Below are 26,012 nucleotides of genomic sequence, written 5' to 3'. Positions count from 1 at the left end.
GTCATGTTTCGAATCGTCTCAATATAATTTTGTTTATATATAAGATAAAAGAAATGGACATGGATCCCTTTTACACGAGATCCGAACCAGGCTGAATGAAATAACGAAACAAAATGAATTTCTAAAAAAATAATTGAATAAACAATACTTAGAACTTATCATTAGGCAGGTAGATTTTGCATCGTTAATATTTGCTCTTTGTTTTCTTAATGTTGCCGGCAAATATATGTACTTACTTATATTTCTGTTTCAACAGGGAGCACGCATATCTCAATTTTTTGCACGAACAGAACGTAATACACTGATTTTTAATATTTCAATTGGTTGCATATACGTGTAAAAGTGCATGAACAAAGACTTACGGATTTAATATAAAGAAAAAATAAATAAATAGCTAAAAAAAAGAAAATTATACAAGAATGATACTTCTTGTTAATAATGTATAAAATGTTTTTAATGGTATATATTGAATTTCGAAAGAACGGACAAATTAAATTGAGATAATAAATAACTACTCGTAAGTCTTTGCTAACAATCAAATTTACTCAACGATCATTCCGTTAGACCTCTTTTTTAATATTTCCCAACCAAAATGGTTGTATGCATGTATCAGCTTGTATATTCTAGGCCGTCCTCCTTCGTTATACCGACGACACAAAATGTCAAAGAAGAAAAGAAAAAGGAAAAAAAAAAAAAAAAGAAAAGAACGCGAAAGGAAGGAAAGAACGAACGATTTGGAATCGGAACTATCCCTTGATACGACAGCTAATGGTTAACCCTTTATTTGGTATTCATTTGTAACATGGCTTTTATGTGTAACTTACGCACGCAAGTACTATAATATACGTAAATATGTACGTGTATGGAAGAAATATGGTGTGGTCATAAGTCGGTGAAAGATCAACTTTTTGTTATCAAGTTTATATACTCGTATAAATATATTTTCCTAGAACGAGCAATTCCGGTTTAACTTTCTTTCCATCTAAACCGTAACGTTTAAAACACAATGTTACAAGTCTGTAAAGAGAACTCTTAAGAATTATTTAAAAATTCGGTCTTCATATAGGAATGCCCGTTGTAATTCGCAAGCGATGGTATATTACGTATTTCAGTGAGAATTTTGTGATAAAGTTGAAACAACGCGTATTTTATCTCTAGTTTTCGAACTTTCTGATGATTCTTAAAATGTTGATGGCGCGTCGAACTACTACGAACAAAAGAAATTTTGTACTATATTGTTAATAATCAATTGTTAATTGTATTACAACTAATAGAAGACATACATAGATAAGACGCGTTGTTCTTTCTTTCGTAACGTGTAAACAATTTTAAGATCGCACTATATTTCTTCCAAGGAGAATTACGTATTCATCACATATGAGAAGGGGGAAAACGCATGGCAATTTTATCAACATTTGCGTTAACACTGTATACTAAAGCAACAAGTGAGTTACAAATGCTCGGTTGTATCAACGGGCATGGGTTTTTTAAACTGCATAACCCGAGAAAATATAATAAAACGCAGACTTCGTACTTTCGCTTAATCCTTATGTGGAAGACATTTCTTAAATATCGTTTTTCTAGTCGACCGTTATCTTCCCTGTCTCTATACGAGATATTCCGTATCGCATAAATAGTGTACAATCTTGTAGGAATTATCGAATTACTAACTTTTGATTTCTTATTACTCGCTCCTCGCTATTTGTCTTCTTTGCCGGTATATTTGCTACATATATAATAGGAACGGTAGGTCTTGTTTTGCTCGTTTTTCTCTTCGATGCTGCGTGCAAAGTAACCGAGCGTTTATATCTAACTTCAACATATTTAATAGAAAATAAAAAATTAAGATATAAAAACTAAGAAAACAGAAAGTAGGAAACAAAAGCCATGTTAAATTGGGATGAAATGCCCTCTGCGTACAGAATTTCCGTCCAAATAGAGGATTAACGAAGAAAGCTGGGTCCAGTGCACGCGGAATATATCTTTTTCTCTCGGAAGAGTCAGTCTTGAGGATTGTTAGGTAGCTCTGGTACGATCTGATCCTGACAAGAAGATCTGCTGGACGCGAGGCAGACTCGTAACGGTTTCGCGAGCCATGGGTGTCTCGGCACGTCCTCCGCGTACGGCCTCTCGGACGGTTCCTTTCTCAGCAACGAGCGGATTAGACACCGAGCACGTGGGCTTAGACCTTCTGGTACCGCGAACTGGCCACGTGAGATTTTCGCAAACAAAGACGCATGCTCGGCGTCGTTAAACGGATAACGACCGACCAGCATCGTGTACAGGAGTACGCCAAGCGACCAGATGTCGGCTGCCTTCCCGGAATAAGCTCGTCCCGAGCGTAGTACTTCCGGCGCTACGTATGCCGGACAACCCCGTCGATCGGTCAGCTTGTCGTCATCACCTTCGACGATCACCGCATCTTCTAGACTTTCCAGACGAAGTCGTGTTCTAAAATGCAGAGAATCGAGATGTTAGTACGTATACGATCCGAGTTTATATAGATTTGAAACGACATCTATGATATCCGATCAGCTAAACCACTTTACATATAGACCAGATAGATGTAGCGAAAGTAAGAGAGGATGAATTTTTTCCTGGACCGGATCAACAACATTCCCCGAATAAAATCGCTATCCGTTTTCCGACAATTACATCGAATTTAATCCAATTACGTCCAATTTAATGGAATTTAAGCCTAAACTACCGTATATAAGGTGATCGTTTATACATACATCCTCTTCGATATCTGCCATCGACTTTAACGTTTAGCGTGTATGTTTATTTACTTATCGCTAGTGATTCTGATACGTTAACGAATACGTACGAGATGAAAGTAACTCGCGCTACATTGCTGTCGACTGTCGGATAATATAACAGCGACCGGCTGTCGCGCCGCAAATGTTAGATAATACGTAGCATGAAAATTTGAAAAACGAATAATTAGTTATTCTGTGTAGATACAATTTTTCAAGATTAAAATAATTAACGTATTTTGCTCGACGACGTTCTATACATAACGAAGCAATATCAAATTACAAAGAGATAATTTCCAATCGCAAAGGGAATTTATCTTAACGAAACGTGCGGACGAAATGTTGTTTCTTTTTTTTTTTTAATTATGTATCGATTAAAGTTTTATCGCATAAATTAGAATTTGATCGATCGGGTTACAATTTTGTAAAAATTGTACGCATCGAGTTAAAAGAGATTTGTACGCATAATATTTGAACGGAAGTGTGAGAAGCAACCGGTCGTAAAAACCTTAGCGAGTACCAAAAGAAAAAGAAGAAGCGAAAGTAGTGAAAATGACCGCAGCCGGTCATATTTAACGGTTAAGTGCGATGCTTCTACGTTCTTATTTCGGTTTCATCAAAAACATGGCGCTTTATTCTCTTTATAGGTACATCCTCTGTGGATGCGTCATCCTCGAAGAATAAACCGAGATCGTTGTCCAACTCTGAGCGCCGTATCGCCGCTCGCCATCGTCCGAATAATTTATACCGAGTCGATGATCGCGCGGAACAGCGAAGAAAAAGGTGGCAAGAAGACGTGGAAGCAACCGCGAGAGCGTGTGCAACATTTTACGTACGGAGGTATTTTCAGTTTAGCAACGTCGTGAGGAGGACGTCGCGATTGAGCCATCGTCGCGTAATCCACCGCACGATACGGCCAGACGTCGTGGAACGAGGCAGAACGAAAGCACTGGTGAAAGAAAGGAGAGTGTGCGCGCCCGGAGACCGTATAGCCAGTTGATCAACCTGCAACGCGGAAGTCGCGGAACGCGTCTACGTAATATTCCCGACTCTTGAGTAACTTTAAGCTTTTCACGATGCTCCTTCTCACGCGTTCATTACGATATCCGATCGATATGCAACGAGCATAACGACGAGTAAATATCGTCCAGTATTCGTCTTTTCTACTCCATCGACGGATTGTCGCAGCAGTGTCGATTATGTAAAAATCGTTTCTTGTACTGCTTTCGCCGATAAAATATGGAAAGGACTAGAAGGTTACTGCCTCGAATCGATGAATTTAAACGTATCTATTTATAAAACTCTTCTTTTAAAAAAAGCGTTCGACTCACCAGTCGACCGTAAATTTTCCCAATATAGAGGATTAAATTGGTCCGATGCATCGCTCGAAGAAAGGGCAGGAAGCTGGATATTTCGGAATGATTCATTTTCAGCTGCAACTATTATCACTGATCTTCGTACTTAAAGCCGTGCTATGATTCTCTCAAGATTTATCTTTTTCTTCCACTTTATACGTTAACTGGGAAGAAAGTTAATCGACCAGAGTTTTCTCGATTACTAACGTTTTGCGCCATATGGATTATGGATTTTTGTGCTTAAAAAGAACGGTTGTATAATGAAAGTTCGTAATAAGATTTTTGTAATCTCGCGAGTATTCGGAACAAGCGTCTATTTTATTCGGGGATTTAAATTTCGCAATTTCAGTTGTTTCGTCAGATCCTTCTTTTCTCAACAAATCTCGTCGTTTGCAAATTATTAAAAAAAAAAAAAAAAAAAAAATAGTTTTAAATTTCAAATAAAATCAACATACAGTGCCGACTATAATATCGTGTGAACGATATCTTGATTCGAACGAAACGTCGTTGTAATACCAAGCTGCAAAGCGGAGGGAATTTGGAGTCAAATTATTGCCAACAGTAACGTTCTTAGAATACATTTAACACAGATTGGCCAGAGTGCGTGTACGTAATATTCTCGAGTCTTGAGCAACTTTAAGCTCTTGATGCTCGTTCTCGTATTGGCCGAGATATTTGGTCGATATGTAATGTCGTAATCGTTTGGGAAGTGCACACGCGTGGAGAACAAAAACCGTAATCGATGCCACACGATGTTTCAAAAGACAATTAAATACCAATATCTAATTCATATAATCTAATAAAATTCTCCGCGAGTGTTATCTCTTAGAATAGCAAATCGTTTTGATAGATCATTTTGAATAAAATTTATTTCGACAATCCGATTCATTCGTTCACAATTTACGTCCTTTCGTTAGATTATTTCCACCTTAAAAGATACGCAGTTTACAAAATCGTAATCGTTCGAAGTTGGTAGAGTACAAAGCCGATTTTTCAATTCGCCGATACAAAGTATCGCGGTAATTATTTTATTTATACGAAACTGTAAATGCAACGAATTACACAGTTAATTAAAACTCACTTTACGTTGTATCGAGTTTACGATTTTATCATATATATCAAATTTCTTGTATTTGTAAGTACTTTAGATTTCCCGACCAACTTCCCAACGCATCTCTTACACCGCCTTCTATGAAAATAAGAATCTTGTTTCCCCCATTTCTGTTAGCATATTCAAATTTTGATAACCTCTACGAGACAACTATCGAACGCATCCTAATCTTAAAATTCAAACTTTACGTTGCGCAAGTTCTCCCAGTACCGGATCGAGCGTTCGAACACCTACATCTCAGAGCCGGCGTTTTATTTTATCGCGCTAGAAGGATTAGTCGATTCGATGGACGGCTATACCCGTTAAGCTATTTGTAGTAGCATCTTTGAAATAAAATGTCGAAATCCAATTCGGTAGTTACGTATGGTTTAGCGTAGGGTCGGCACACTTTCGTCTCGAATCATCTCTCGTCTCGATTTGCCTCGGAGGGAGAAGAGAGAAGCGAGGAAAGAAGGAAGAGAGAGAGAGAGTGTCTGGCACGATCTTGAAAATCCGAGCGAGTGTCAACGGCCTCGCGTGTCGTTTCCTGCAAGGAACTCCGTGTCGCCCGCTTCGATCGCTGCGCGTGTTCTCCGCTTTGGACGCGGCCAGGATAGGCCGCCGCGCCGCGTAGCTTTCTTCGCAAACTTTCACTCGTAAGTAAGCAAACGACGACGACGACGACGACGACGACGACGACGACGACGACGACGACGACTCCTACGACAGGCTGCTGGGTTCAAGAACCCCGTGTCGCGCACACCGTAAATTCTACCGTAGCGATTTCCTCCGGAGATTCGTTTACTCTACGATAGCGTGCTTGAGAAACACGCGTTTCGTCCTTACTGGTCTATACAGGCTGTGACAAAAAAAAAATTACTCGAAACTTTGCGTATAATCTTGCATGTGAAAACGAGGAACAAGGATCGTCTTGTCTCGCGTGCTCTTTAAATGCTTTTCCATAACCTTCCATAACAGACAAATTCGACAACAGACAAATAACAGACAAATAACAGACAAATAACAGACAAAACGAAAAAGCTGTATACCAATCGTATAAAATAATAACGAATAGAGATGGCAAAGATCGCTGTAAGGATAAAAGGATCGATACAAAATCCTTTTTTGTTAGGAATTCTTGAATTAAATTTAGAAGAAACGTAATTTAACTTTACATCCGTCGAAAACATTGAAACATAACTGACTTTATGAAATACAACTGAAAATATAAACCGCTGACGTTTGAAGAGAGTTGTGTAAACGTTGAGACGAATCGGTCGCTTTGTTCCGAGTAATTTTCTAGCACGTGCGAGAGGTAGTGTTATCGAGTTATAAAACTCGAACAATTATTTTCTCACTAGCGTAGCATATTCGTAATTTATTCTTTTCATTAGATACACTATACCCCGATGTTGCGATATTAAAACAGCTTTTTAAATATGAATTTAAATTTCACACCGATTCGACAGAAACGATAAAAGAACAAAGGCATCGATAAAATATCTTACGTTCGGTTCTTGCAACGCAAGTCGCGAATATGTTAAAAAATTGAAATTGCATATTTTATAAAAAAAATTCCCGTTAAATTTAATAGAAAGCGTAAAAATTGACAAGCACTTTAATCGCAATGTATTAGCTATAACGATAAATTTATTTTAATTCCGTTTGGTTACGATAATCGCGTACTATAAAAATTTATTTCCTACAAAAATGATTTTTAACGGATTAAATATTACGAATCTTTCGTATCGCGTTTGTACGTTTCTCCCTTGATGTACGTACTTTGTTCGTCGTATATTTCCATCTAACTATTTCTCGATTTTCCGAATATAATAATCTCGTATATCCCAACTTGATAATTCGACGATAGTTTTCCAATCTGGTAATACGATCGAATTTAAGAAGAAATATATATATATATATATGTATATGCTGTATCGGATCGATCAAAATCGGATTTCATTAATGCGTCCATCGATACGGTAAACGCGCAAACAAGCTCGAGAGACTTGCGTCCGAAGGAAACCGAAGGAAGGAGGAAGGTTCCTCCTAACGTTCGCTGACGTATGCATCTGTTTCGTATCATCGGCTAGTTCGCCGAGACACTCGAACTCCGTAAAAAGGCATATCCGGGAAATGGTGGATTCGATCGATCGATCGGTTCTTGCTAGTTGGAGAGACGGAAGAAGGAACGACGCAAGCGTTAAGAATTCTCGTGGAAATGAATTTCTGGTTGGCCTTCGTCCGGTTTGTCCGAAAGGCAACCGAAGAAAAAGCTCGAACGAGAGAAAGAGAAAGAGACGGCGAAGAACTTTGCACGTCGATGACTTTCGTACGACGGTGTACGACGTTGTACACCGGAATTAGACGCGAGGGCGTCGCACGTCGACTAGCATCGATATACATATCGCGTCGATACTTATTCGACCAACAAAGATCTCAACTTGTAAGGATTATCGACGCGTATCCGCTTGGCTCGAACGATCCAAGTTGCCGGCGTTGTGTCGCACACGCGCATGGCGATAGCTATGAATGCGCGATGGAACGTTCGAAAGCCAACGTGTAAGTACGTTCGTTGTTGGCTTTCCTTCGAACATCGGACGAGTACGGGAAACGACCGAGTATCTCATTATAAACTCATTTATAAAGCTGTTTCATCGTTAGAAATTTGTTGACATCGGACATACTCGTTTTCTCTTTATCGTTATTACAGCGCCTTGCCAACGAATTTACTTAAACGACGCCGCTTATTTTCAGCGGTCCCTGGACCGAGAAACGATACACACGATTCACGTGTTTCCTCTTTTGCCAACAACTTTATCGGATAAAGAAAATATGCAACGAATTTTCGATACTGCGAGGAAAAAGGTGATGCAAATGCGAGACGAAAGGAAACACAAGGATATTTGCATAAGCGTGATTGCAGCAAGATACAAGGATAGTCGTTACGTATCGGTATTGCGCACTGCAACCATCGTGATTATATTTGTAACAAAACGACTGACACGAAACCGATGCATATCTATCGGAAATGCATTTTTAACGACACTCCTTTGTAAATCCATTCCATTACCGGAAGCGTTCACCTCGAAAGCGCTTTAAACTCGACGGGATAACACACTTTTCCAATTTCTTGCTATAGCAGTATATCGTTGTTTCGTTTCTGCATATACAATACGCTTATCAATCGTGACAATTGCTATACCTAATTTTATATCTTTTACTACTTTACGGAGAGTTAAACGAGATATCGATTAACTCGATAAGAAACGGGTTCGTAATATCAGAAAACAAGAAGACTTAGAATTATACCTACTGTATACATTTTATCATTTTTTAATCGCAATTATATTTATTTCTAAAGAACTTCCCCGTTGAAATTTGAACCTATATAGCCGACTGTGTACAGAAATGTCCACTTGTTGTTCGTTGATCCAGGTACGGATTCTTCGTTGCTATTTTTTTTGTTTTTGCTCGGTTTTCAAGCTGGTCGGAGACAAGAGAGCGAAGAAGGAACTGCACAGCTGTTTCACGATGCGCGTCTTAGCTTTGCAACTTGAAAATCATCCAAATACAGTCGCGAGTTCGGTATGATTTTCATCGCCTCGACGATTTCGTTAGAATAATTTCATAATCGTAAAAGTAGAAAAATCGAAAATTTTCATCTAGCCGTCTCACGTTGCATCAAGTAACACGAACATCGTTATCGTTCGAATCTGAAATCTTGATATTTCAAAGTATCTTTGCTCGACTTTCTCAAATTACACACCGTTAACGATCCAAGCACAAAAAGGAAAAATTCACACGTCGCGCGGTAATTTCAAGTGTCGGAAAATTTATCGCGTCCGGGGTTAACGTATCTACACGGTGGAAATGCAATTATGCGCGCAGGAAGACGCATCGTACACTGTTATAGTTCTGGATGCCGCGTCGCGTCGCCGAGTTTCTGGCAGGTGGAACGAACCACGCGTTTCCTAATTATACCAGCGTTTCAAAATCTCCCCAGTCGATAAACCAATATGCTTTTCTGGCTTACGACACATTCCCTCCGTGCCCTCCCCTCTATTCCCCACTATGATCGCATCGGCCCTTCCTCTTTACTCGCGACATGCAACCCGCTGCCTCGCCGCTCTTTCCTTCTCGCTTCTCTGCTTATTTTACGCGAGGGAGCAGCTCACCGAGCGACAGGAATGCGAGCGCAACGCGCGATTGGCCAACGCTGAACCAACAACGCGCACAACACGCGGCACCGGTGGCTTTCTCCTTCTCTCGGCCTTTATCGCCTCCATACGCTATGCACTACATGCGGGAAACACGTGCATACGAAATACGGGCCAGGATACGACCAAGTTGTAAAATCGGTCGATAGTCGGCCGGTAAAGTAATCGTGTTTCGCGTGTCGGAACAAAGGAATTGACAGAAACGAAAGCGCACGCGGAACTTGAAATTTCGCTCAAGGCCATATAAAGAAACGTTTAAGTTTAAGGAATCAATGTATTTTATACGCATTTCACGGAACAAACATATATATATATATATATAATGTCTCGATCGTTTGTTTGGTTGGAACACTCGCGTGTAGGTGCGTGGTATCGCGCGAACAGTCACGTTCAGCCGCGGTAACACGCCTTGCGAATAGCTTGGCGTGGCATGGCGTGGCGTGGCGTGGCATGGCGTGGTCCGGTGTGGCGCGATCCGTTCGTTCCACAAATTCATTCCATGTATTCTGCATATATTGTGCAATTGCATATATACAATACGGTGTAGTACGTTATCGAGATGGCATCCTTCCGCGGGAAGGGTTACGATACGTGAAACGTAGAAGGCTACGGTGCAAATCAGGCTTCGCTAACCAAAGGTTTGGTGTCGTGTGACACGACGCAATGGCGACACGTCGCATCGTGGAAGGTTAGCAGCAATTGTATAACAGGACGGCCGGATAAAACTGGCTACTTCCACGTTCGAATCGAGTCAAAATAACCTACTACGTTAGCAGCTTTATAACAGTTGGTTGGTCGATCGGTCGAGCTTGAACGAAGATCGTTACGTTGGAACGAAAGAACGATGTTGCAGAGTGTTTCCAAGGTACGCGATACGGAGTCTGTCGCAAAACCTTGTATTACGAATAAAATCATTTTTATGTAAATCGTACAAAGTATTTATTAGAATCCGACGCAGTCTCGTTTATAACACGATCGAAACCTCCGCTAGGAATGCAGCAGCGGCGGCGACAACAACTTGTCGAATTTCCAATCGCAATAAATAATCGGATTGAAATAAAAACAAGAAAATAGGACGGAATTCATTAAGCGTCCAAGGGTTGCGTATTGTGCTGGCGCGTATCGGCCAGTGAAGGGGAAATTAATTTATGTAGGCGTGCAAGTACTTCTTTTCCAAGATATACCTACTGTGTAACCGATGGTGCAGAGGAATTACAGGCGAATATGGAAATGAAACGAATACGAACTGGTTTTCCATGGCTCTGCAACGCGCCTTCTCTCGCTCGCACTAAGAATGCCACGAACGATACGTAGGCGTGTATACCGTGTATCATTAACGATCGTATCAAATTAACAGCTAGTTTGTCCAGACTGTAATATCGCAGCGTTTAAATCAATATCATAGCACATTTGTAACGAGAATCACTAACGCGCGCACGTGTAATCCGTTCGTAGCAAATTTCGGATCAAGCGAAACATTCGAGACAGGACGGTCCGGACAAATTAATATCACTCTGCGATATCATTTCGCTAGAAGCATCGTAGTTACGTAACATTATAAAATCCTTTACAATCGCTGTATAACGATAATTATTAGAATAATATCACCGACATATCGAACGTTTATTGTTTGGATAGTTGTCGTCAAGCTTTTCTTTGGATTACTTATTCTTATCCTACGTGTATATAGACACGTTAAAGAGCTATGTAACCTATGTACCTTACGCGCGAAATCTCGGAAAATAATGAAAATAAACTATCGCATTTCGGTTAGATCGTTAGATCGACTTAATTTAATCTTAAGACCGCGACGGTCCGACTTTCGATCCAAGAGTGTCCGATCGATCCATTTTATTATCGAGATACAAATTATTCGACCTATTTTCAAATCGTTCGTGTGTTTTTACCTTGCTTCGTCAGCGAAAACGAATTTCCTGAGTTTTAAATCTCTGAGCACGACCCCGTACTCGTGGCACGTAGCTACGGCCCTGGCTGCTTGCCGGAACAGTCGCCTCGCCTCTGGTTCCCGCAGTCTCCTGCGCGCCCTTACGTAGGCGTGCAGGTCACCGTGATGGCCCTCCAACAGGAGGTAGCGTCGACCTCCAGGTGCTTCCACCACGCCTGCAACACCGCTCGCCGCTCCGGTACCTTCTAATCGAAGGTGCGCCTGTAGTAGTGCCTCGCAACCTTTGTCGCCCACGGTCAACGCCTGAAATTCAGGAAAATCGTTGCGTCACTCACACCTTCGTCGTCCCATACAGCTTGCCGATGGTGATTAGGAAATAATCTTCCAGGAAGGACAAACGATTCGTGCTTCACGCTCGTGCTCTCTTGGCTTTTACAACGGAATTAGTCAACGGAATACGTGCTCAAGATTACGTTATCGTTCAAATCTATTCGAACACCTACCACTCTGCTCTTAGCAGAACTTAAATTAATTATGAAACTGGCAGTAAAGGAATTTTCCGCGAGCAATTTTCGTTGTACCGTCGAGAAATTAATCGTTGTACTTATCGGCGTATAGTAAAGCGTATTTAGGAAACGAGAGATCTCGAAAAGAATTTACAGAGAAGGAAAAATACCTTTTCGATCGACTCGAATTAACGTGCTTGAACGTATTTTAACGTGGCAAAAGTAACGTATTTTTATCGGATCGACAAATACGATAATACGTAAAACGTTATTACTTCCTTCTACTTTTGAAATCACTTTTGAAAGCAAGGAGAAAGGAGAAAGGAAAAGAAAGAATAAAAATCGAACGATTAATTTGAGTCTAGATCGTCCTTTGTATCGAACTGTCCTACTGGTTCGATATATGCAAATTTTTCATCCACATACCGAATAATTTTTGCCACGTTCTCCATAACGAGCACGATATCTGTCATTGCGTTGGATAATTGTACGTTAGCATTGGCCGGCTAATACGGATATCCGCAGCGAGCAGACAATACAAATATCCGGATCCCTCGAACCAACTACATCTCTGCTAACGCGCGTATGCTCGCCTTTCCTTTGCCGTTGTGTTGATTTTTTCCATCGTTAGACAATCCGTTTCCGCTGCTCTATCACTTTCAGCTTCTTAATTTATCTTTCGACAAATTGAATCCGTCAGGACGGCGCATACGCGTCGTAAAACGCGTCGTGCCGTTTCTTTTAATCTTCGTTTATCGCGAACTGGCGCGATCGCAAGATGCTTTGTAATTACGATACCCTAACGATGATCCAGCGATGATCATCGAAACTCGTCGATGGTTATCCGTTACATTTAACTTAGACCTAGACTTAACTTAACTTAAAACTATACACCTATGTACGTATCTTTACGAACATTATCGAACTTTATTTCCAATACTTTCGACCATGATGCGTTTTAATTAATAACTCGGAAAGAAGGGAAGCAATTTTTGAGAAGAACTCGATACCGATATTATCGCTTAATCGCACGTTCTTACGCGAATGTCCGACTCGAGTCCGATCATGGTCAACGTTCAAGGTGCTGAGCGGAACTGCATCCGGCTACCCGGGATACCGAAGCAGCGGTGGGTTTTTCTTGCCAATGGTTAATCGGACTAATTGAGATCGAACTTGCCGGTTCATCGATCAACGTTGAAACGACAACTGGTCGAGACCAGTTCGTAAGTTTATCTTCGTGCATAAGCTAGCAGGATAGTAATTATCTTTGCAAAGATTCGATGGAAACGAGATTCTGCCCCATATCTTTTAATCGTTTGCGACGATGCGCGTGTCGCGTGCAAGAGACATAGAAATACAAGAAACGCTCCTTCTTCTCTCGTATCGAATCCGAGTTCGTTCCGATTTCTTTTAATCGAGCCATCTAATCCTTTCTTCGTTGTTTATAATAATTCGTGTAAAAATTGTGCCGTATAATTTACTCACGCTACCGAGCGTACTACGCTTTGCATACATGTTAAAACAAACTTAATCTCATACGTAGCAAGTTTATATCGGATTTGAACACGTATCGGAATAAAATCGGAATAAAATCGGAATAAAATACGGTATCGGTAGTTTTCCAACCACTTAAATATTATTTTACCATCTCGCTTCCGTTTAACAAGATTAATAAAATCTATTATATGCACGCAATATACAAAATCATAGGAATTTGCTTACAAAACTACGTTAATATTAAGCAAGAAACGCAACTGACTTTACATAATTAAACGCAGGAACGCGTGTCTCGCTTGGGTCAGATGAAAAATGGGTACGACGGTGATACGTTAACAACGGGCCTTTACAGAGCAGCTCGATAAAGGGGCACACGAAATCTTGGCTACTTTGGAAACTTTGTTCGTTCGGCCGTTCATCTCGCGTGTCGAAACCTGACACGGTTTCGAAACTTGGGTCCCATTAGTTTAATAAGGGCACCACCGCGTTCTTTACGAAATCGTCCGCTATACCGATCGATCGTTACTTTTACGATATTCCAAGTTCGTATAGCGCGCGAGTTTCGCACGCGATCGAAACGACATTTCCTCGATAAATTATCGATCAAACGTTTACTTTGCGCCAACTAATCGATTACGTTCGTACTCGATACGCTCGTCGATACTCGTCGATTCTACGAGCACAACATCAGAATTTATTTTACGCTAATCGATTTTTTCAGAGGAAAATTATCGCCGCAATCAACCGCGTTAGCCCTCTTTCGTCCTCGTTCTAACGCGATAAGCTTTTTCCCAAGGCCTTTCAAATTTGCCTTTCGATCGCATCGCGTGCCTTCTATTAGACACTGGCATCGAACGATCTATGGTTTTCGTTGCGTATGGGTCAACGATCGAGAAGATCTCGGGTAGAAGCAAAATTACTTTGCGTTTTACACCTTTAATCGTTGAAGCAAACAACGAAACCTCGAAAAATAAACGAACGGATCCTTTGTTTCCAAACGCGCTTCCAACGAAGCAATTGCCACACGATTTCCAACGAATTCTTCTCACCAGAGCCGATTTTTCTTTACAAAATTCGCCGCACAAGTGCCTCCGATTGCGACACGTCGACCGCTTAATCGCCGTGTAAATATACCATTCTAACGTACACGTGGTGAGTTTTCAAGCTCAGTGGGGGTAAAAAACTGAATTTTAAGTTGAGTTTTCGCCAATGTAAATCTCGAAATCATTCGCACGCGATAAACGTGCCGAATAAATTACGGGTATTCGATTTATCTATGGAAAGCGTATCGCGAAGATGAGCCAGCTCGATCGTAGCTGGTTAGACTAAAGAATTCAGAATGGTTCAGACACGGCCGGTACAGTAAGCGGGTAACGATGAATTTAGATTTTCGAGTCGATGCAAATTTTTAGATTTTCCGATCGAGCAGACCATGGCCGGTCGCAGTTGAAATTTATACTTTGCAAAATCAGGATGTTCGATGATAGAAAAGGAAAAGAATTTTTCGAAGGGCCGAAGAAGACGAATAAAATCGGTAAATTCCGCGTTTCCGTCAAACGTTAGCAACCAACTACGCGCGTAACATCACGGTAGAAGACTCTCTCTCTCTCGTCGTTGTAGCGTTAATCGTGTATTTTTCGTTTAAAAGTCAGAGTTTAAAGAAAATCTATTTTTAGTAACGCTCGTATAATTCGATCGATAAAAACGTTACGCGTCGTATTTTCGGCCATATTCTTAACTATGTATAAAGGATCCGTGCCACTGTGCATCCACGGGGAATTCCGCCTGTCTAACGAGCTATCCAAACAACTGCACGCTAAAGAAACACGCGTCCAGATCGATTTAGTCGGATAAGAGCGAGTGGCGGGGGCCAAGGTTCTTCCGTTCTCCTAGTCGACCAGAAAATCTGAAAATTTCAATCTACTCGATTAAAGATTTTTACCACGATGCTGGCCGTGTCTGAACCAGAGTCTTAAAGTTTGAAACTGGATTCGATCTTATCTGGTATCGGATTGAAACTTATCTACGAACCAAGTTGTCTAATCGAGCGTGTCTTTGTTCTGAAAGTTATCGTTGTTAAGACGTCGTTTATAGGCTACGGAATTTTCCGTATATTACGAGATTTCGTAATTATGTATCAGCTAGTTAGGAAGAAAAAAGAAAAGTAAAAGTTTTTTTCTTCGTAACAAATACATCTGCTACAAGTATCGACAGTACCGATTAAAATCGTTCTCGCAAATACGCGTATCGATAAAAGTACGCGTTCGGTATCGTACGACGATTATAACTGGAATAAAAGAAGTTCGCAAAACTAAAAGTACTCTCCACGCGAATGCCATATTATTACGAGATACTTTAGATACTTTCGGAAACGGTGGAGAAACCGAACGGTATTAAAAATCCATTATCTCGATATTTCGTTGCGTTATTAACGATATCGGACTACGACGCGCGTTTCGAGCATACTACATATACATAATTACGTTTAATGCGATACGGCGATAACGAACAAGCGTGCACGAGTATACATTCCCATCTCGATAAAAGTCTGCTTTAATTTTATCGCAAGCTCTCGTACGCTTCTCACTGAATTGCACGAGTAAAGAGTTTGGAACTTGTAATTTTGACGAGTTTAACGATAATTCCAGAGTCGTCTATTTCTCGCAACCAACCACGTAGGTAGAACGTCGTTGGTATTACGCGCAGATAGAAGAAAAGCGAATATTTGCCAGAACGCGAAGCTGATCGCGAGCTTCGTAAAATAATCGAACAGTCGAAATAATCCTAAACTTGGTTAGCTCTATGCCGAGGTAGACTCGTGAACGCGTTCGGTAGAAGGTGGTCGCGATTGCGCAAGCATATCACGCAAGGCCCGATGTAATCGTCGATTAAATTAAACGGCCCCGGCTTTAGAAGCGATTATGAATAACGGGCAGTGCTCGGTGATACGAGCAAGTAACGACGAGGTGAGGCAAGGTGCAGCCTTGTATTTGTTCGCCAGGCACACAGTGATGTAAGCGGCGCATTGTATAACACGATGATTGTAAAATGTTAATGGAAACGTGGTGGCAGCTGCTCGCATTGTGCCTTCTCTCTCTCTCTCTCTCTCTCTCTCTCTCGCTCTCGCTCTCACTCTTCTCGTATCAGAGAGTTTCACGTGGCGCCTTTTCGTCTGTCGAACATCGCAATTATTATCAGGAAGAAGGAGATAAGGTCGGCAGAGCGATACCAAGAGAAACGGGCTTTCGTAAATTACGAATTATTTATGGCCACAGTTCGCTCGCAGCTGGCGGACTAAAGAGAAATTTTAAGTCTTTCCACGTGCGGATGGAGCAAAACGACAGACACAGCGGTACTACTACTCGGTTACGATACCAGGGAATAAGCGCGAACGTTTTGTCGTTGTTTCAAACTATTCGCTATTACGTTGTAGTTTAGTATACGTAGTTTAGTGGCTATCGAAGGCATTTACGTGCGTATTTTAATACGCGATAACGCGTACGTGTATATTATTTGGATCGGTTCTGCAGATACGTTTTTCTAGTATTTATCTGCTGTTCTACGAGTCATCGATCGGAAAGCAAAATAAAAAGCAAAAGAGAAAATTAAGTAAAAACCTGAAAATAATCTGGCGATCGTTTAGCCAGCTGATATCGATACAACGATACAGGCGACGCAACTAGAAAATTCTAGTTTCTTTGGTCACGTGGATTCCTAATGAAGCGAATGATCGTGACTCTTAACGAAGTACGTACATACATACATATATTACGCGTACCTTCTTGTAACCGACTGGACAATGCGAATCGAGATCGCAGATATCGATACGTTATCGCGCTGTTAAAGCACTGACTACACATTTAACGATAATACAGTCATACCGTATCAAACGATACAACCACACAATTTACTATCTAGCGTTTTTAGCGTTTTAGTATTCTACCGTTAAGCGTAGATAGATCGGAATATAGAATTTGGTCGTACGAAGGATAATGTGGATGAAAGGCGTCCATTCATATCGATGAAACAACTTTCTATTACGATAAATAATTCGACTGAAATTATTGGACGACGCGTGTACCGTTCCTGTTCGCAAGCGCAACGCTATCCGGAAGATTGGCGGTAGGCGACTAAACGCACGAAAACCTCAAATAAATTACTCGCAATTACAGTAGCTAGTTATTATACGTCACAACCTCGCAACTTTTATTCATACGTATAGCGGAAGCGACGACCGTCGTACGGTCGCTTATTTCGATGCAACGTGTCGTAGAAAACAGTGGTCCTCGATTCAGATTTCGCATTTCTCACGCGTACTCTTAAATTTGTGCACTATCGACGTTTCTATATTTGCTCGTGCTTCCTGTAACCTTCGTGTAACGAAAAGTTACGCCGATTGAAAATGCTGACCGAGAGCAGCAAATGTTAATCTTATTCCACGCGCGTAACCTTGTAACCCCGTTGTCACCGATAAAAAGCGTTAAATCCATCGTAAAATCAGAAAAACTGGACACGCGCTGCTTCTTCTTAATCCTTCGACTGCGAATCTATCGAACGATCCGCGGGTACGACTATAAAAGGGATGGATTTTGCTTGCTTCGTATTTACATGATAACTCCGGCATGTACTGCGGCACAAAGCGGAGAAACGATAAAAATCCTTTCACGAAATTTTCTCTACTTGGGTTTCTTTTCCGTTTAACGGACGAGAAAGGGACGCGCGATCGCCTCGAGCTTCGTCTATTCCGATCGCTTTACGGCTCCGTAATCGTTGTACGATATAATATCGTCGATACAGCGACTACGGAATTTCCTAAAAGGCTCATTGTGCGATTACGAACGAGTCAAATAACCGTTTAAGATGCCAAGTCTCGAAGGATCGACCGAATCCAGGATGCGAGTACGCATACCGAATCGCTAACGATGATTTATCGTTTTCGTAAGCCGCTTCTCCATAGACGGTTTGATCGTCTCTAGGAGAAACTTACGTAAAGAAGAAATAATCGTGCGTGCTTCGACGATCACCGGTACATGTTACACGGTATACTCTTTCAGGGACATCGCGAACCAGGAAGTTGCGTTTACGGTTTGCTGAGAACGTTTCTACGAATTTTTGCCTATCGATCTTGATCTCGTTTCAATAGCCAAGAGAGCTTTCGACGTTAAGAGAGAGAGAAAAAAAGAAAAGAATTTGTTTTTTAATCTTTCGTAACGGGATATTCGTTTGCGTGTCAAAGGAAAAGATTACGAATGGGTGGATCGATGAGAAATTTCTTTCCTTTTCCCTTTTTCCTTTCTGTTAACCGTAAACGGTATACTGAAACGTAAATACGGGTTATTAGCGGCTGTCGTCGAGTCGAAAATCCAAAGTAAAAAGTCGACGTTGCGTATGGAATGTTTTGGACCGTGTTGCGCGATAATTTAGCAAATAATAATAACAACGACGTGGACGAGTTACGAGCTGTGGCGCGTGGACTCCGCTTTTACCATCCTACGATATTACGATAAACGGAAGGATCAGGCGATAGCACTTTTCGATCATCCCTGTGGAATTCCAAGTGCGTCTCGAGCCTGGGATAACAATAATCGTCGTTCGAAGGTAAAACGTTGCGACATATCGCAACGGCTGCGTCCTTAAAACAGCGACGTTCATTAGAAATGCAACAACTATGGGATTTAATTGCGAGAAATGCGGTGAAGGTTGACGCAAGAATATACCGAACAACTTTTCTCAGAGAGTGACACACGCGTTCCTACCGATGAATCTCTTATGGCACCGATGACAATAGAAATAACGGTTGGCCGTTTCGCGAGAAGAAACACCGGATATACCCGGAGGATCCGCTACTTTTCCTTCTAACCGTACCTACAGACACGCTCTAAAAAGCGTGACTTCTTTGCAACGAATATCGCCTCTCGATTGTCACCGGCTGCTGTCTCTACTTCTCCGGTATCGTTGTCTTTAGTCTATTTTTTCTAGCTGGATCGTTCCCTATTATGGATTTACTATGTAGAGTAAAGCGCGAAAGAGCGTTATTAGGTCGTTCATGTCGGCTGTTAGATATATCCCTCTAAGAAACGTTTCCACATATACTATTCTACTAGGTTTTACTATTCCACTTCGTTCAATTCGCACGTTTTTTGAAAGTATCGAAACGCGAAACTAGAAACGTTCGTCTACGTACTATAAGATGCACATGGGATCATTTTCGACAAATCGGAAAAGCCGAGGCATCGAGAATCGGCTTAGCGAACACAGAGAATAATATATCGTGTTTATGGTAAAAATAAATGCGTTAGAAGATTAACTATTCCACGGCATTTTCAAAACAAACTGCTGCTCGATAGCATCCTCGATCCCGACGGATAACTTCCGTTTATTCCTAAAAGTAAACGTCCATTTGGTAGACGATCTAGTTCGAGGTAACTGTTCCCGACGAAACGTTCCTTCCGAATCTTACTTCTATTACAAGTACGACTGGAATACCTACCGGATTCGCGCGAAATATGATAATCGTTCCAGGAAGCTAGAGATTAATCGATCTCGTACTCGATGCTCGTCGACCACTCGATATCCACTCAGTGTCCAAGTATGTATGTATGTATGTATGTATGTATGTATGTATTTTCTAGGAAAATCGAGTTCGATGTTTCGTCGATTACACTTAGTAAACTGCTCGTGGAACGAATACTCGAGAAACGGATATTCAAATCGAATCTTTTCCACGACGAACGTTTTAAAGCGACCAAAGTTTCCTCTTTGATCGACGATACGCAAATAAGAATCGTCGACACGTGTATTCTCGTAAAGAAGAATGAAACGGCCATCTTACACGGCATACATGGCAGACCACGACGCGGTGGCATTGACCGATAACGCGTCGACCATTCCCGATCGGCCTAAATCTCAAGCAAATACGCCCCTAAGCCACGGTTTAGAAAGGCGATTTTCATCGATACATCGCGTAACGTTTTACTGGACCTATGTTCGCACGTTGTTACACACCTGCCTTCGAGTCTTACGCGACGCGACACACATCCTGCAGGCAGGATGCGCGTTTGCCCTATCAAGGATAAACGGCCAACGCGTGTTTCTCTTCGTCAGGCAAATTGTACGAGAAACATCGCGCTCGACGCCAGTTTCTGTACATTCGCCCACCGATTTTACGATTATTACCGAGAATATCATTTTCGATTTGCATTTTTCCGATTTATCAGCAATTTGTCACAAGGTAAAAGGTTAACAAGATGAATTAATATTCGCTATAAATTTTAACCAACTTACCGACTTCTAACCCTTTCGAAAGACGAGACGATACGCCGCGAGATAATTTCTGTGAAAGTGAAATTCCGTTATCTCCCGCTACGTGCGATATTTCGTTCGAACGCTTACGATTAATCTATTTCATCTTCCAAATCCCAAGGCGTAATTCGTTGTTTAAAAGCTAAAAAACGCGAATATGGGATACTTAAACTTAACACTATCGACGCCTATGATATAAGTATGGGATATAACGATAATGTCGTTGTCAGAGACGCGTAATCACTCGCGTTACTAACAGGTGGGAACACGATCTTATTCGTCAAAGCACGATGTTTTAAAAATTAAGTCGATATTTCGTTGGATTACGTTCGTTCGTTTGTCCTTTTACGATCAAAGATAGCCGATTTTCCAGTAAATTTTCCAGTAAACCATAGTACCCGATAGAAATCGATATAAAATACATCGTATATTCGTGCTTTCTGATTCGCGTATATCCAAGTAGATGCGTATTTTAATTTATGCACATTTTAACACGCGCTTTTTGCGTTTACGATACGAGTCGTACGTCTTTAAAATGAAGCTTTTTAGCTGTACTTTGCTTTTCGTGGAAATACCACTTGTAAACTTATAAATCTGTACGACCGAGAAAGGCGAAATAGAAAACGTTTTAAAAAATATAAAAATAAAATTATTTATACCCAAACTTCGCGCGCAACAAGTTCTATTAATTTTGTCCAAAATGATACAGCATTAACAATTTTCAAGACACGTTCGCTCTTGTCATTCCTTCAATTTCATTTTGTACGTTGCAACGATGCAGATAAAAGAAGCAAATCTGCAAATCTTTGATATTTCTATCGTTTTGTATTACGTTACTGCCTTCGCGCAACGTACTGTAGATAACTCTAAGAATGTATCTACTTTTCTAAGAGTAAATCGTCGGTAAATACGTACGTATGTAGGGGACGATGGTTCGATGAAAACACGTAAAAGTTGTAATCATTGACGGTACTTTATCGAAATAATTGATGATCGGCCACTAAAAATTGCGTACGCGACAATGACCGATTGACCGTTTTATCAGAGACGGCCAAAATACGTACTTCGACGATACTTTGAATGGCAAATGTAACTTATTATTTCCGCGAACGTTATTGTCGTCCGAAATGGAAATTAACAAGCGTTGCATTCCAGTAACATCGGATCGGTTGGCTCGCCTTTCGTTCAGTCTGCGTTCAGACGATTCACGAATACAGTACGCACGCGAATAAATCTCTCTTTTGGAATAATTGTGAAATATTAAGATAAATGTATACAATTTGTAGAGTTTAAACGATACCCGTATTTGAATAACGTAGCAAGATATTCCGAAAACAATGCATCCATCTTTAAATATTTTATTCTAAATATCCATAAAAAGTAAATTTCATCATTGACGTATATCGACATCTTTTAATCTTAATTGGTTGCAGTTATTTTGTAAAAGTCATAGCGAGAAAGATTACATCAACCTTTAACGCGTAACGTGTGTTTTAATGGTACATATTATATTAAGCGAATCACGTTTTCCGTGAATTAACCCCTTCGCCGATTTAACTCTCCTTTCGGTATATCTCGATAAAAACATTTAAAATCCGAATGATCCGCTGAAAAACATCGACGACCATATTCTCGATAAAATTAAACAGCGACGTTTAATTGCAATTTATATACCTATGTATATAAGAATAATACGGATCAACGGGGTTGGAAAATCGAATTGTCGTTACATTTCTACCTTACGTAATCAAAACACTAGCGTAACGATCGATTATTCGAGGTAGCTTAAAACTTACGCCACTATCAACTGTACAACGCGTCACGCGCATGCAAATGGTAGAAGAATGAAAAGCCGGATATTTATCAAACGCGTTTACACAAACACGAAGGAAAGGAACGAAAGATCGTCGTCGAATGCTCACCTTTGCGACGAGCTGTTGACCAGTGTGTACATCGACGCATCGGTATAGAGCGCTGCCCTCGGCCGGTCCAAGAAGCAAATACCGATCACCGAGTATGGTAGGTCCATGATGATCGGTAGGCACCGGTTCGTAACTAGGAAAGACAACCGCTGGCACCGAGTTTGTCTCGTCGTTTGTCGGTTGTTGACCGATGTCCTGACTATTGTTCGGACAGACCAGGAACTTGCCATTGTTGGTACGAGCCACTTGTAGATGAAGAGAATGCTGTCTAACAGCGGCTGTCACTCTCATATTGTGCCGTTTTCACACACGCACTGTTTTACACTCGCGACACTACCACCTCCTTTTTCCTTGTCTTCTTCCCTTCGAAATAGTACGTTTTAATGTAAACGAAACACGCGTCCGTGTTTAAAAGTTCGATCGATTTTTATGATTATTCGTAATTATTGTCAATAAACCGTTAAAGCGGATAAGCTTTTTGAACACACTTCACAAGATTACCGAACGCGATAGCTGCGACGATTGTATCGTCGATTGTAACGAGCCGATTTGAACGTTTCTAGGCTTGATCGGTATAAACGCGTATATAGCTACGTATTAATTATTAGATAAGAATATCACTTGTGCTTAGGCCCACGCAGCGTTGCTTCGTGCTACCGTTGGGTCCTTGGACGGAGATCTTCGTGGGTGACAATCGGTCACTTTACGGGAAAGCTCTGTAACAGATAAGAATAAAAACGAGTTTTCACACGATGCACTATTTCCCGTTCAAACATGGTATAGTATGCTATAAGAATCTGTACCGCTATAAATCATCGATTTCATCGATTCTCCGCACCTACTAACGATAATCTCTTTAAAGTTGTACAAATGGCAGAAAACCGTTTGTCGCTTTCGTATAAATTAAAACGCTGTAAACTCGTTGAATCGAATAATTATTGACATTCGTAATAGGGATTGAACGACAGGGGTTCCGTTTATCCTCTATGTGATTCACGGACAATTTCAAAAGATCGTGTTTCGACACTCGTCCTGCCTTGTGCGCAATTTCTATAGAGAAGGGGATATTGTAAGGTCAGGGATATCGCTGTAAGGCGGTCGTTGCGCTGTAACGTTCTAGCCGGCCAAAGAAGCCAACTGGCAGAAAAATTATAAAATGTGATGCAAGAAAATCTCGACAGAATTATTAACGCTGCTAACGATACAACGAATTTTTATCGATTCCCTTCTCCTTTATTTACACCTTTATTTACCATTTGTCATATTATTTCGTTTCAGGTACGTACACACGTATTATTTCGATACATAATATCTGGATTTCGCGTTCATTTTCCGTCTTGTTAACTTGCTTTTGCCTTTGGTGCCATAACTTCGGTTATGACATCTCCTCGGCATACGATATTTCGAAAATATTCATAAAATTTGATTGCAAAAGATTGCAAAATAATTGTAAAACGCCTTTTCGCAAGCTCTATTGTAATTTCAAGAAGCATCCATCTGCTCGCGAAGATCGGTTTTCCAACTACAATTGTTGTGATTCAACGATATGTAAATTTGGCGTCCTTGGCTGTATGCAACGTAAGATACGCTTCGTATATGTATGTAAATCGTACGAGTATAAAGGTATGCAAAAATTATAGGTTACCGCTCCTTCTTATTTTAATTTCTGCTTACCGATGTTTCCCAATGATGCGAAATCAAAAGGTTAATCTCGAAATAGGGAAAAGATAGACCGGCGGATAATCGCAGATAATCAAGATCAGAGCTTACTCGATCGTTCGATTTTGTTCGATATCGTTTGTACGGATGTCGACTATCGATATTCGCGAAATCGCGCCATTACGATATCAACGCACTTGCGCAAAGCTTCTACTACCCGTTCCAAAGATCAGGAAAATGTGTGCGAGAGAGTACAACACGTCCCCTGGTTCTCTCCATGGAAGATAATCTTGATCCTAATCCGTCATTTCTGCTCGACGATTTACCGAGACGTGCTTTTTGTCTCGAATTACTCGAACGTTTGGAACGTTTGGTAAGATCAACGGCGTAACGATTGGTACGGGAGCCCCGTGCTGGAACTCGCGTAAGCGTCCCCTATGTCCATGTTTATTGAATGAACGAGGATCTGACGAAATAGCGAGCTCGGAATTAGTAAAGGATTGCGTCCATACGGTAGCGCGTGTCGAAACGCATGTATATGTATGTTGTTCGCACGCATACTACCACCGAGTAGATAGCAGATATCCTTCGGTAAGGTCAAAATGGCGGAGTTCCACAGTTGTCACGACGATACTGCTAGCACCGGTTGCATTAATAGCGCGCGAGAACGTGACGCAATACCGCGAAATAAATTGCCTAATACGTCTGCTCACGCAGTCGGTGGGTCGTACCGGCGTTTAAACGATTTCCTATACGAATAAGAAAGAAAGTAGACAACGACGGTAAATTAGACGTGGCGAAGATCTCTGGGGTTAAGCGGCGAAAATTTATTCAAACATCGTATCGAAATACTAGACGAAAACGTTTGTACAGTTTACTGGCGCCCAACAGTATGCTAGCCGCGAGTTTCCATTGTCTAATCCATTGGTTGTTGTGAAATCGTTAAATTCTGACAAATAAACGTCTCGATAGGAAAGCTAGCAAGGATTACACACTGGTATATATATGTGTATCAGGGCAAGCGCACCAAAGTAAATATACGATACAACGAAGAGGCTGACATCGATCCGGTACGCGTCGGTAATAATCACTGCACTTTGCACTGTACTCGCGTGAGGCTGATACGCTAAATACGTGTACGCGCGCACACACACTTCTCGATGTTATTCCTTTTTCTTCTAAATATATTTATCCTGGTCTACGACAGCAAGGTGAACACATGGATTACCTTTGTATGTTCTTCCTGTTGTCGCCGTGCGTTCCTGAACGGGAGGCTGGGGTGGAGAAACGGTCAGATGTAATCCGAGTTTCCCCCAAAGACGTTGTTGATAACCGCCGTCTGCTCGAAAAGCGAACTCCCCGAGACTTTTATCGGGCGTATTGGTTTTTCGAATAGCGCGCGCGTTGGATAAAACCTGGCCTTCTTCCTGGATGACGGTCGGTCGTGGTGGTCTTTCTTCTATTCGCGGTTCTCGGGATTCGTGTTCGGACCAGCCGTCGTTGTTACCGTTTCTCTTTCGTCGGACAGACTACGAGAACCGAATAATTCGAGAGAAACGAAGAAACGTGGAGAGCTGAGCGGTTACGAACGAGGGAGACTGTGCGGTAAAAGATTTATATCCCGCGCAACGGACGGTCCAACGTTTTGGGCCGGCCCTCCGCTCAGAAACGACGGCGGCAGCAGGGCGAACAATCACAAACCAATCGCGCCATTGTGCAGCAAACGACTAAAGCTGCGGTCGCCGTCTCGGCTTAACGCTTAACCCGACAGAATCGGTTAGTACATGGTGGGGGAAAGA

At 41.4% G+C, this 26,012-nt stretch overlaps 1 protein-coding gene across 2 annotated transcripts; it reads right to left on the bottom strand.

The window, feature by feature from the left end:
- Nucleotides 1-753: 753 nt before the first annotated feature.
- On the bottom strand, nt 754-25,946 carry LOC117210984 (tribbles homolog 2). Of its 2 annotated transcripts, none has more exons than XM_033454488.1 (4): nt 25,442-25,946; nt 22,555-23,270; nt 11,329-11,630; nt 754-2,451 (listed from the first exon to the last, which is right to left on the bottom strand). In XM_033454488.1, the coding sequence occupies exons 2-4, from the start codon at nt 22,843-22,845 to the stop codon at nt 2,001-2,003; spliced, it is 1,044 nt and encodes a 347-aa protein (XP_033310379.1). In that variant the 5' UTR covers nt 22,846-23,270; nt 25,442-25,946; the 3' UTR covers nt 754-2,000. The 2 variants fall into 2 exon arrangements, with proteins under 2 accessions (XP_033310379.1, XP_033310380.1); XM_033454489.1 differs by lacking the exon at nt 25,442-25,946 and adding an exon at nt 25,241-25,332.
- Nucleotides 25,947-26,012: the final 66 nt, after the last annotated feature.

Source organism: Bombus bifarius, unplaced genomic scaffold (assembly GCF_011952205.1).
Source record: "Bombus bifarius isolate JDL3187 unplaced genomic scaffold, Bbif_JDL3187 scf7180000008213, whole genome shotgun sequence".
In the NCBI taxonomy this organism is placed as follows: Eukaryota; Metazoa; Arthropoda; class Insecta; order Hymenoptera; family Apidae; genus Bombus; species Bombus bifarius.
This window is presented reverse-complemented; position numbering and strand designations above follow the sequence as displayed.

Excerpts from the sequence above, each read along its gene's own strand:
- LOC117210984 (XM_033454488.1), bottom strand. The coding sequence starts at position 22,845 with ATGAGAGTGACAGCCGCTGTTAGACAGCATTCTCTTCATCTACAAGTG. Across the intron at positions 11,631-22,554 it reads GTCAACAGCTCGTCGCAAAG|GCGTTGACCGTGGGCGACAA; the intron begins GTGAGCATTCGA and ends CCTGAATTTCAG. Across the intron at positions 2,452-11,328 it reads GTTTTCGCTGACGAAGCAAG|AACACGACTTCGTCTGGAAA; the intron begins GTAAAAACACAC and ends TCTGCATTTTAG.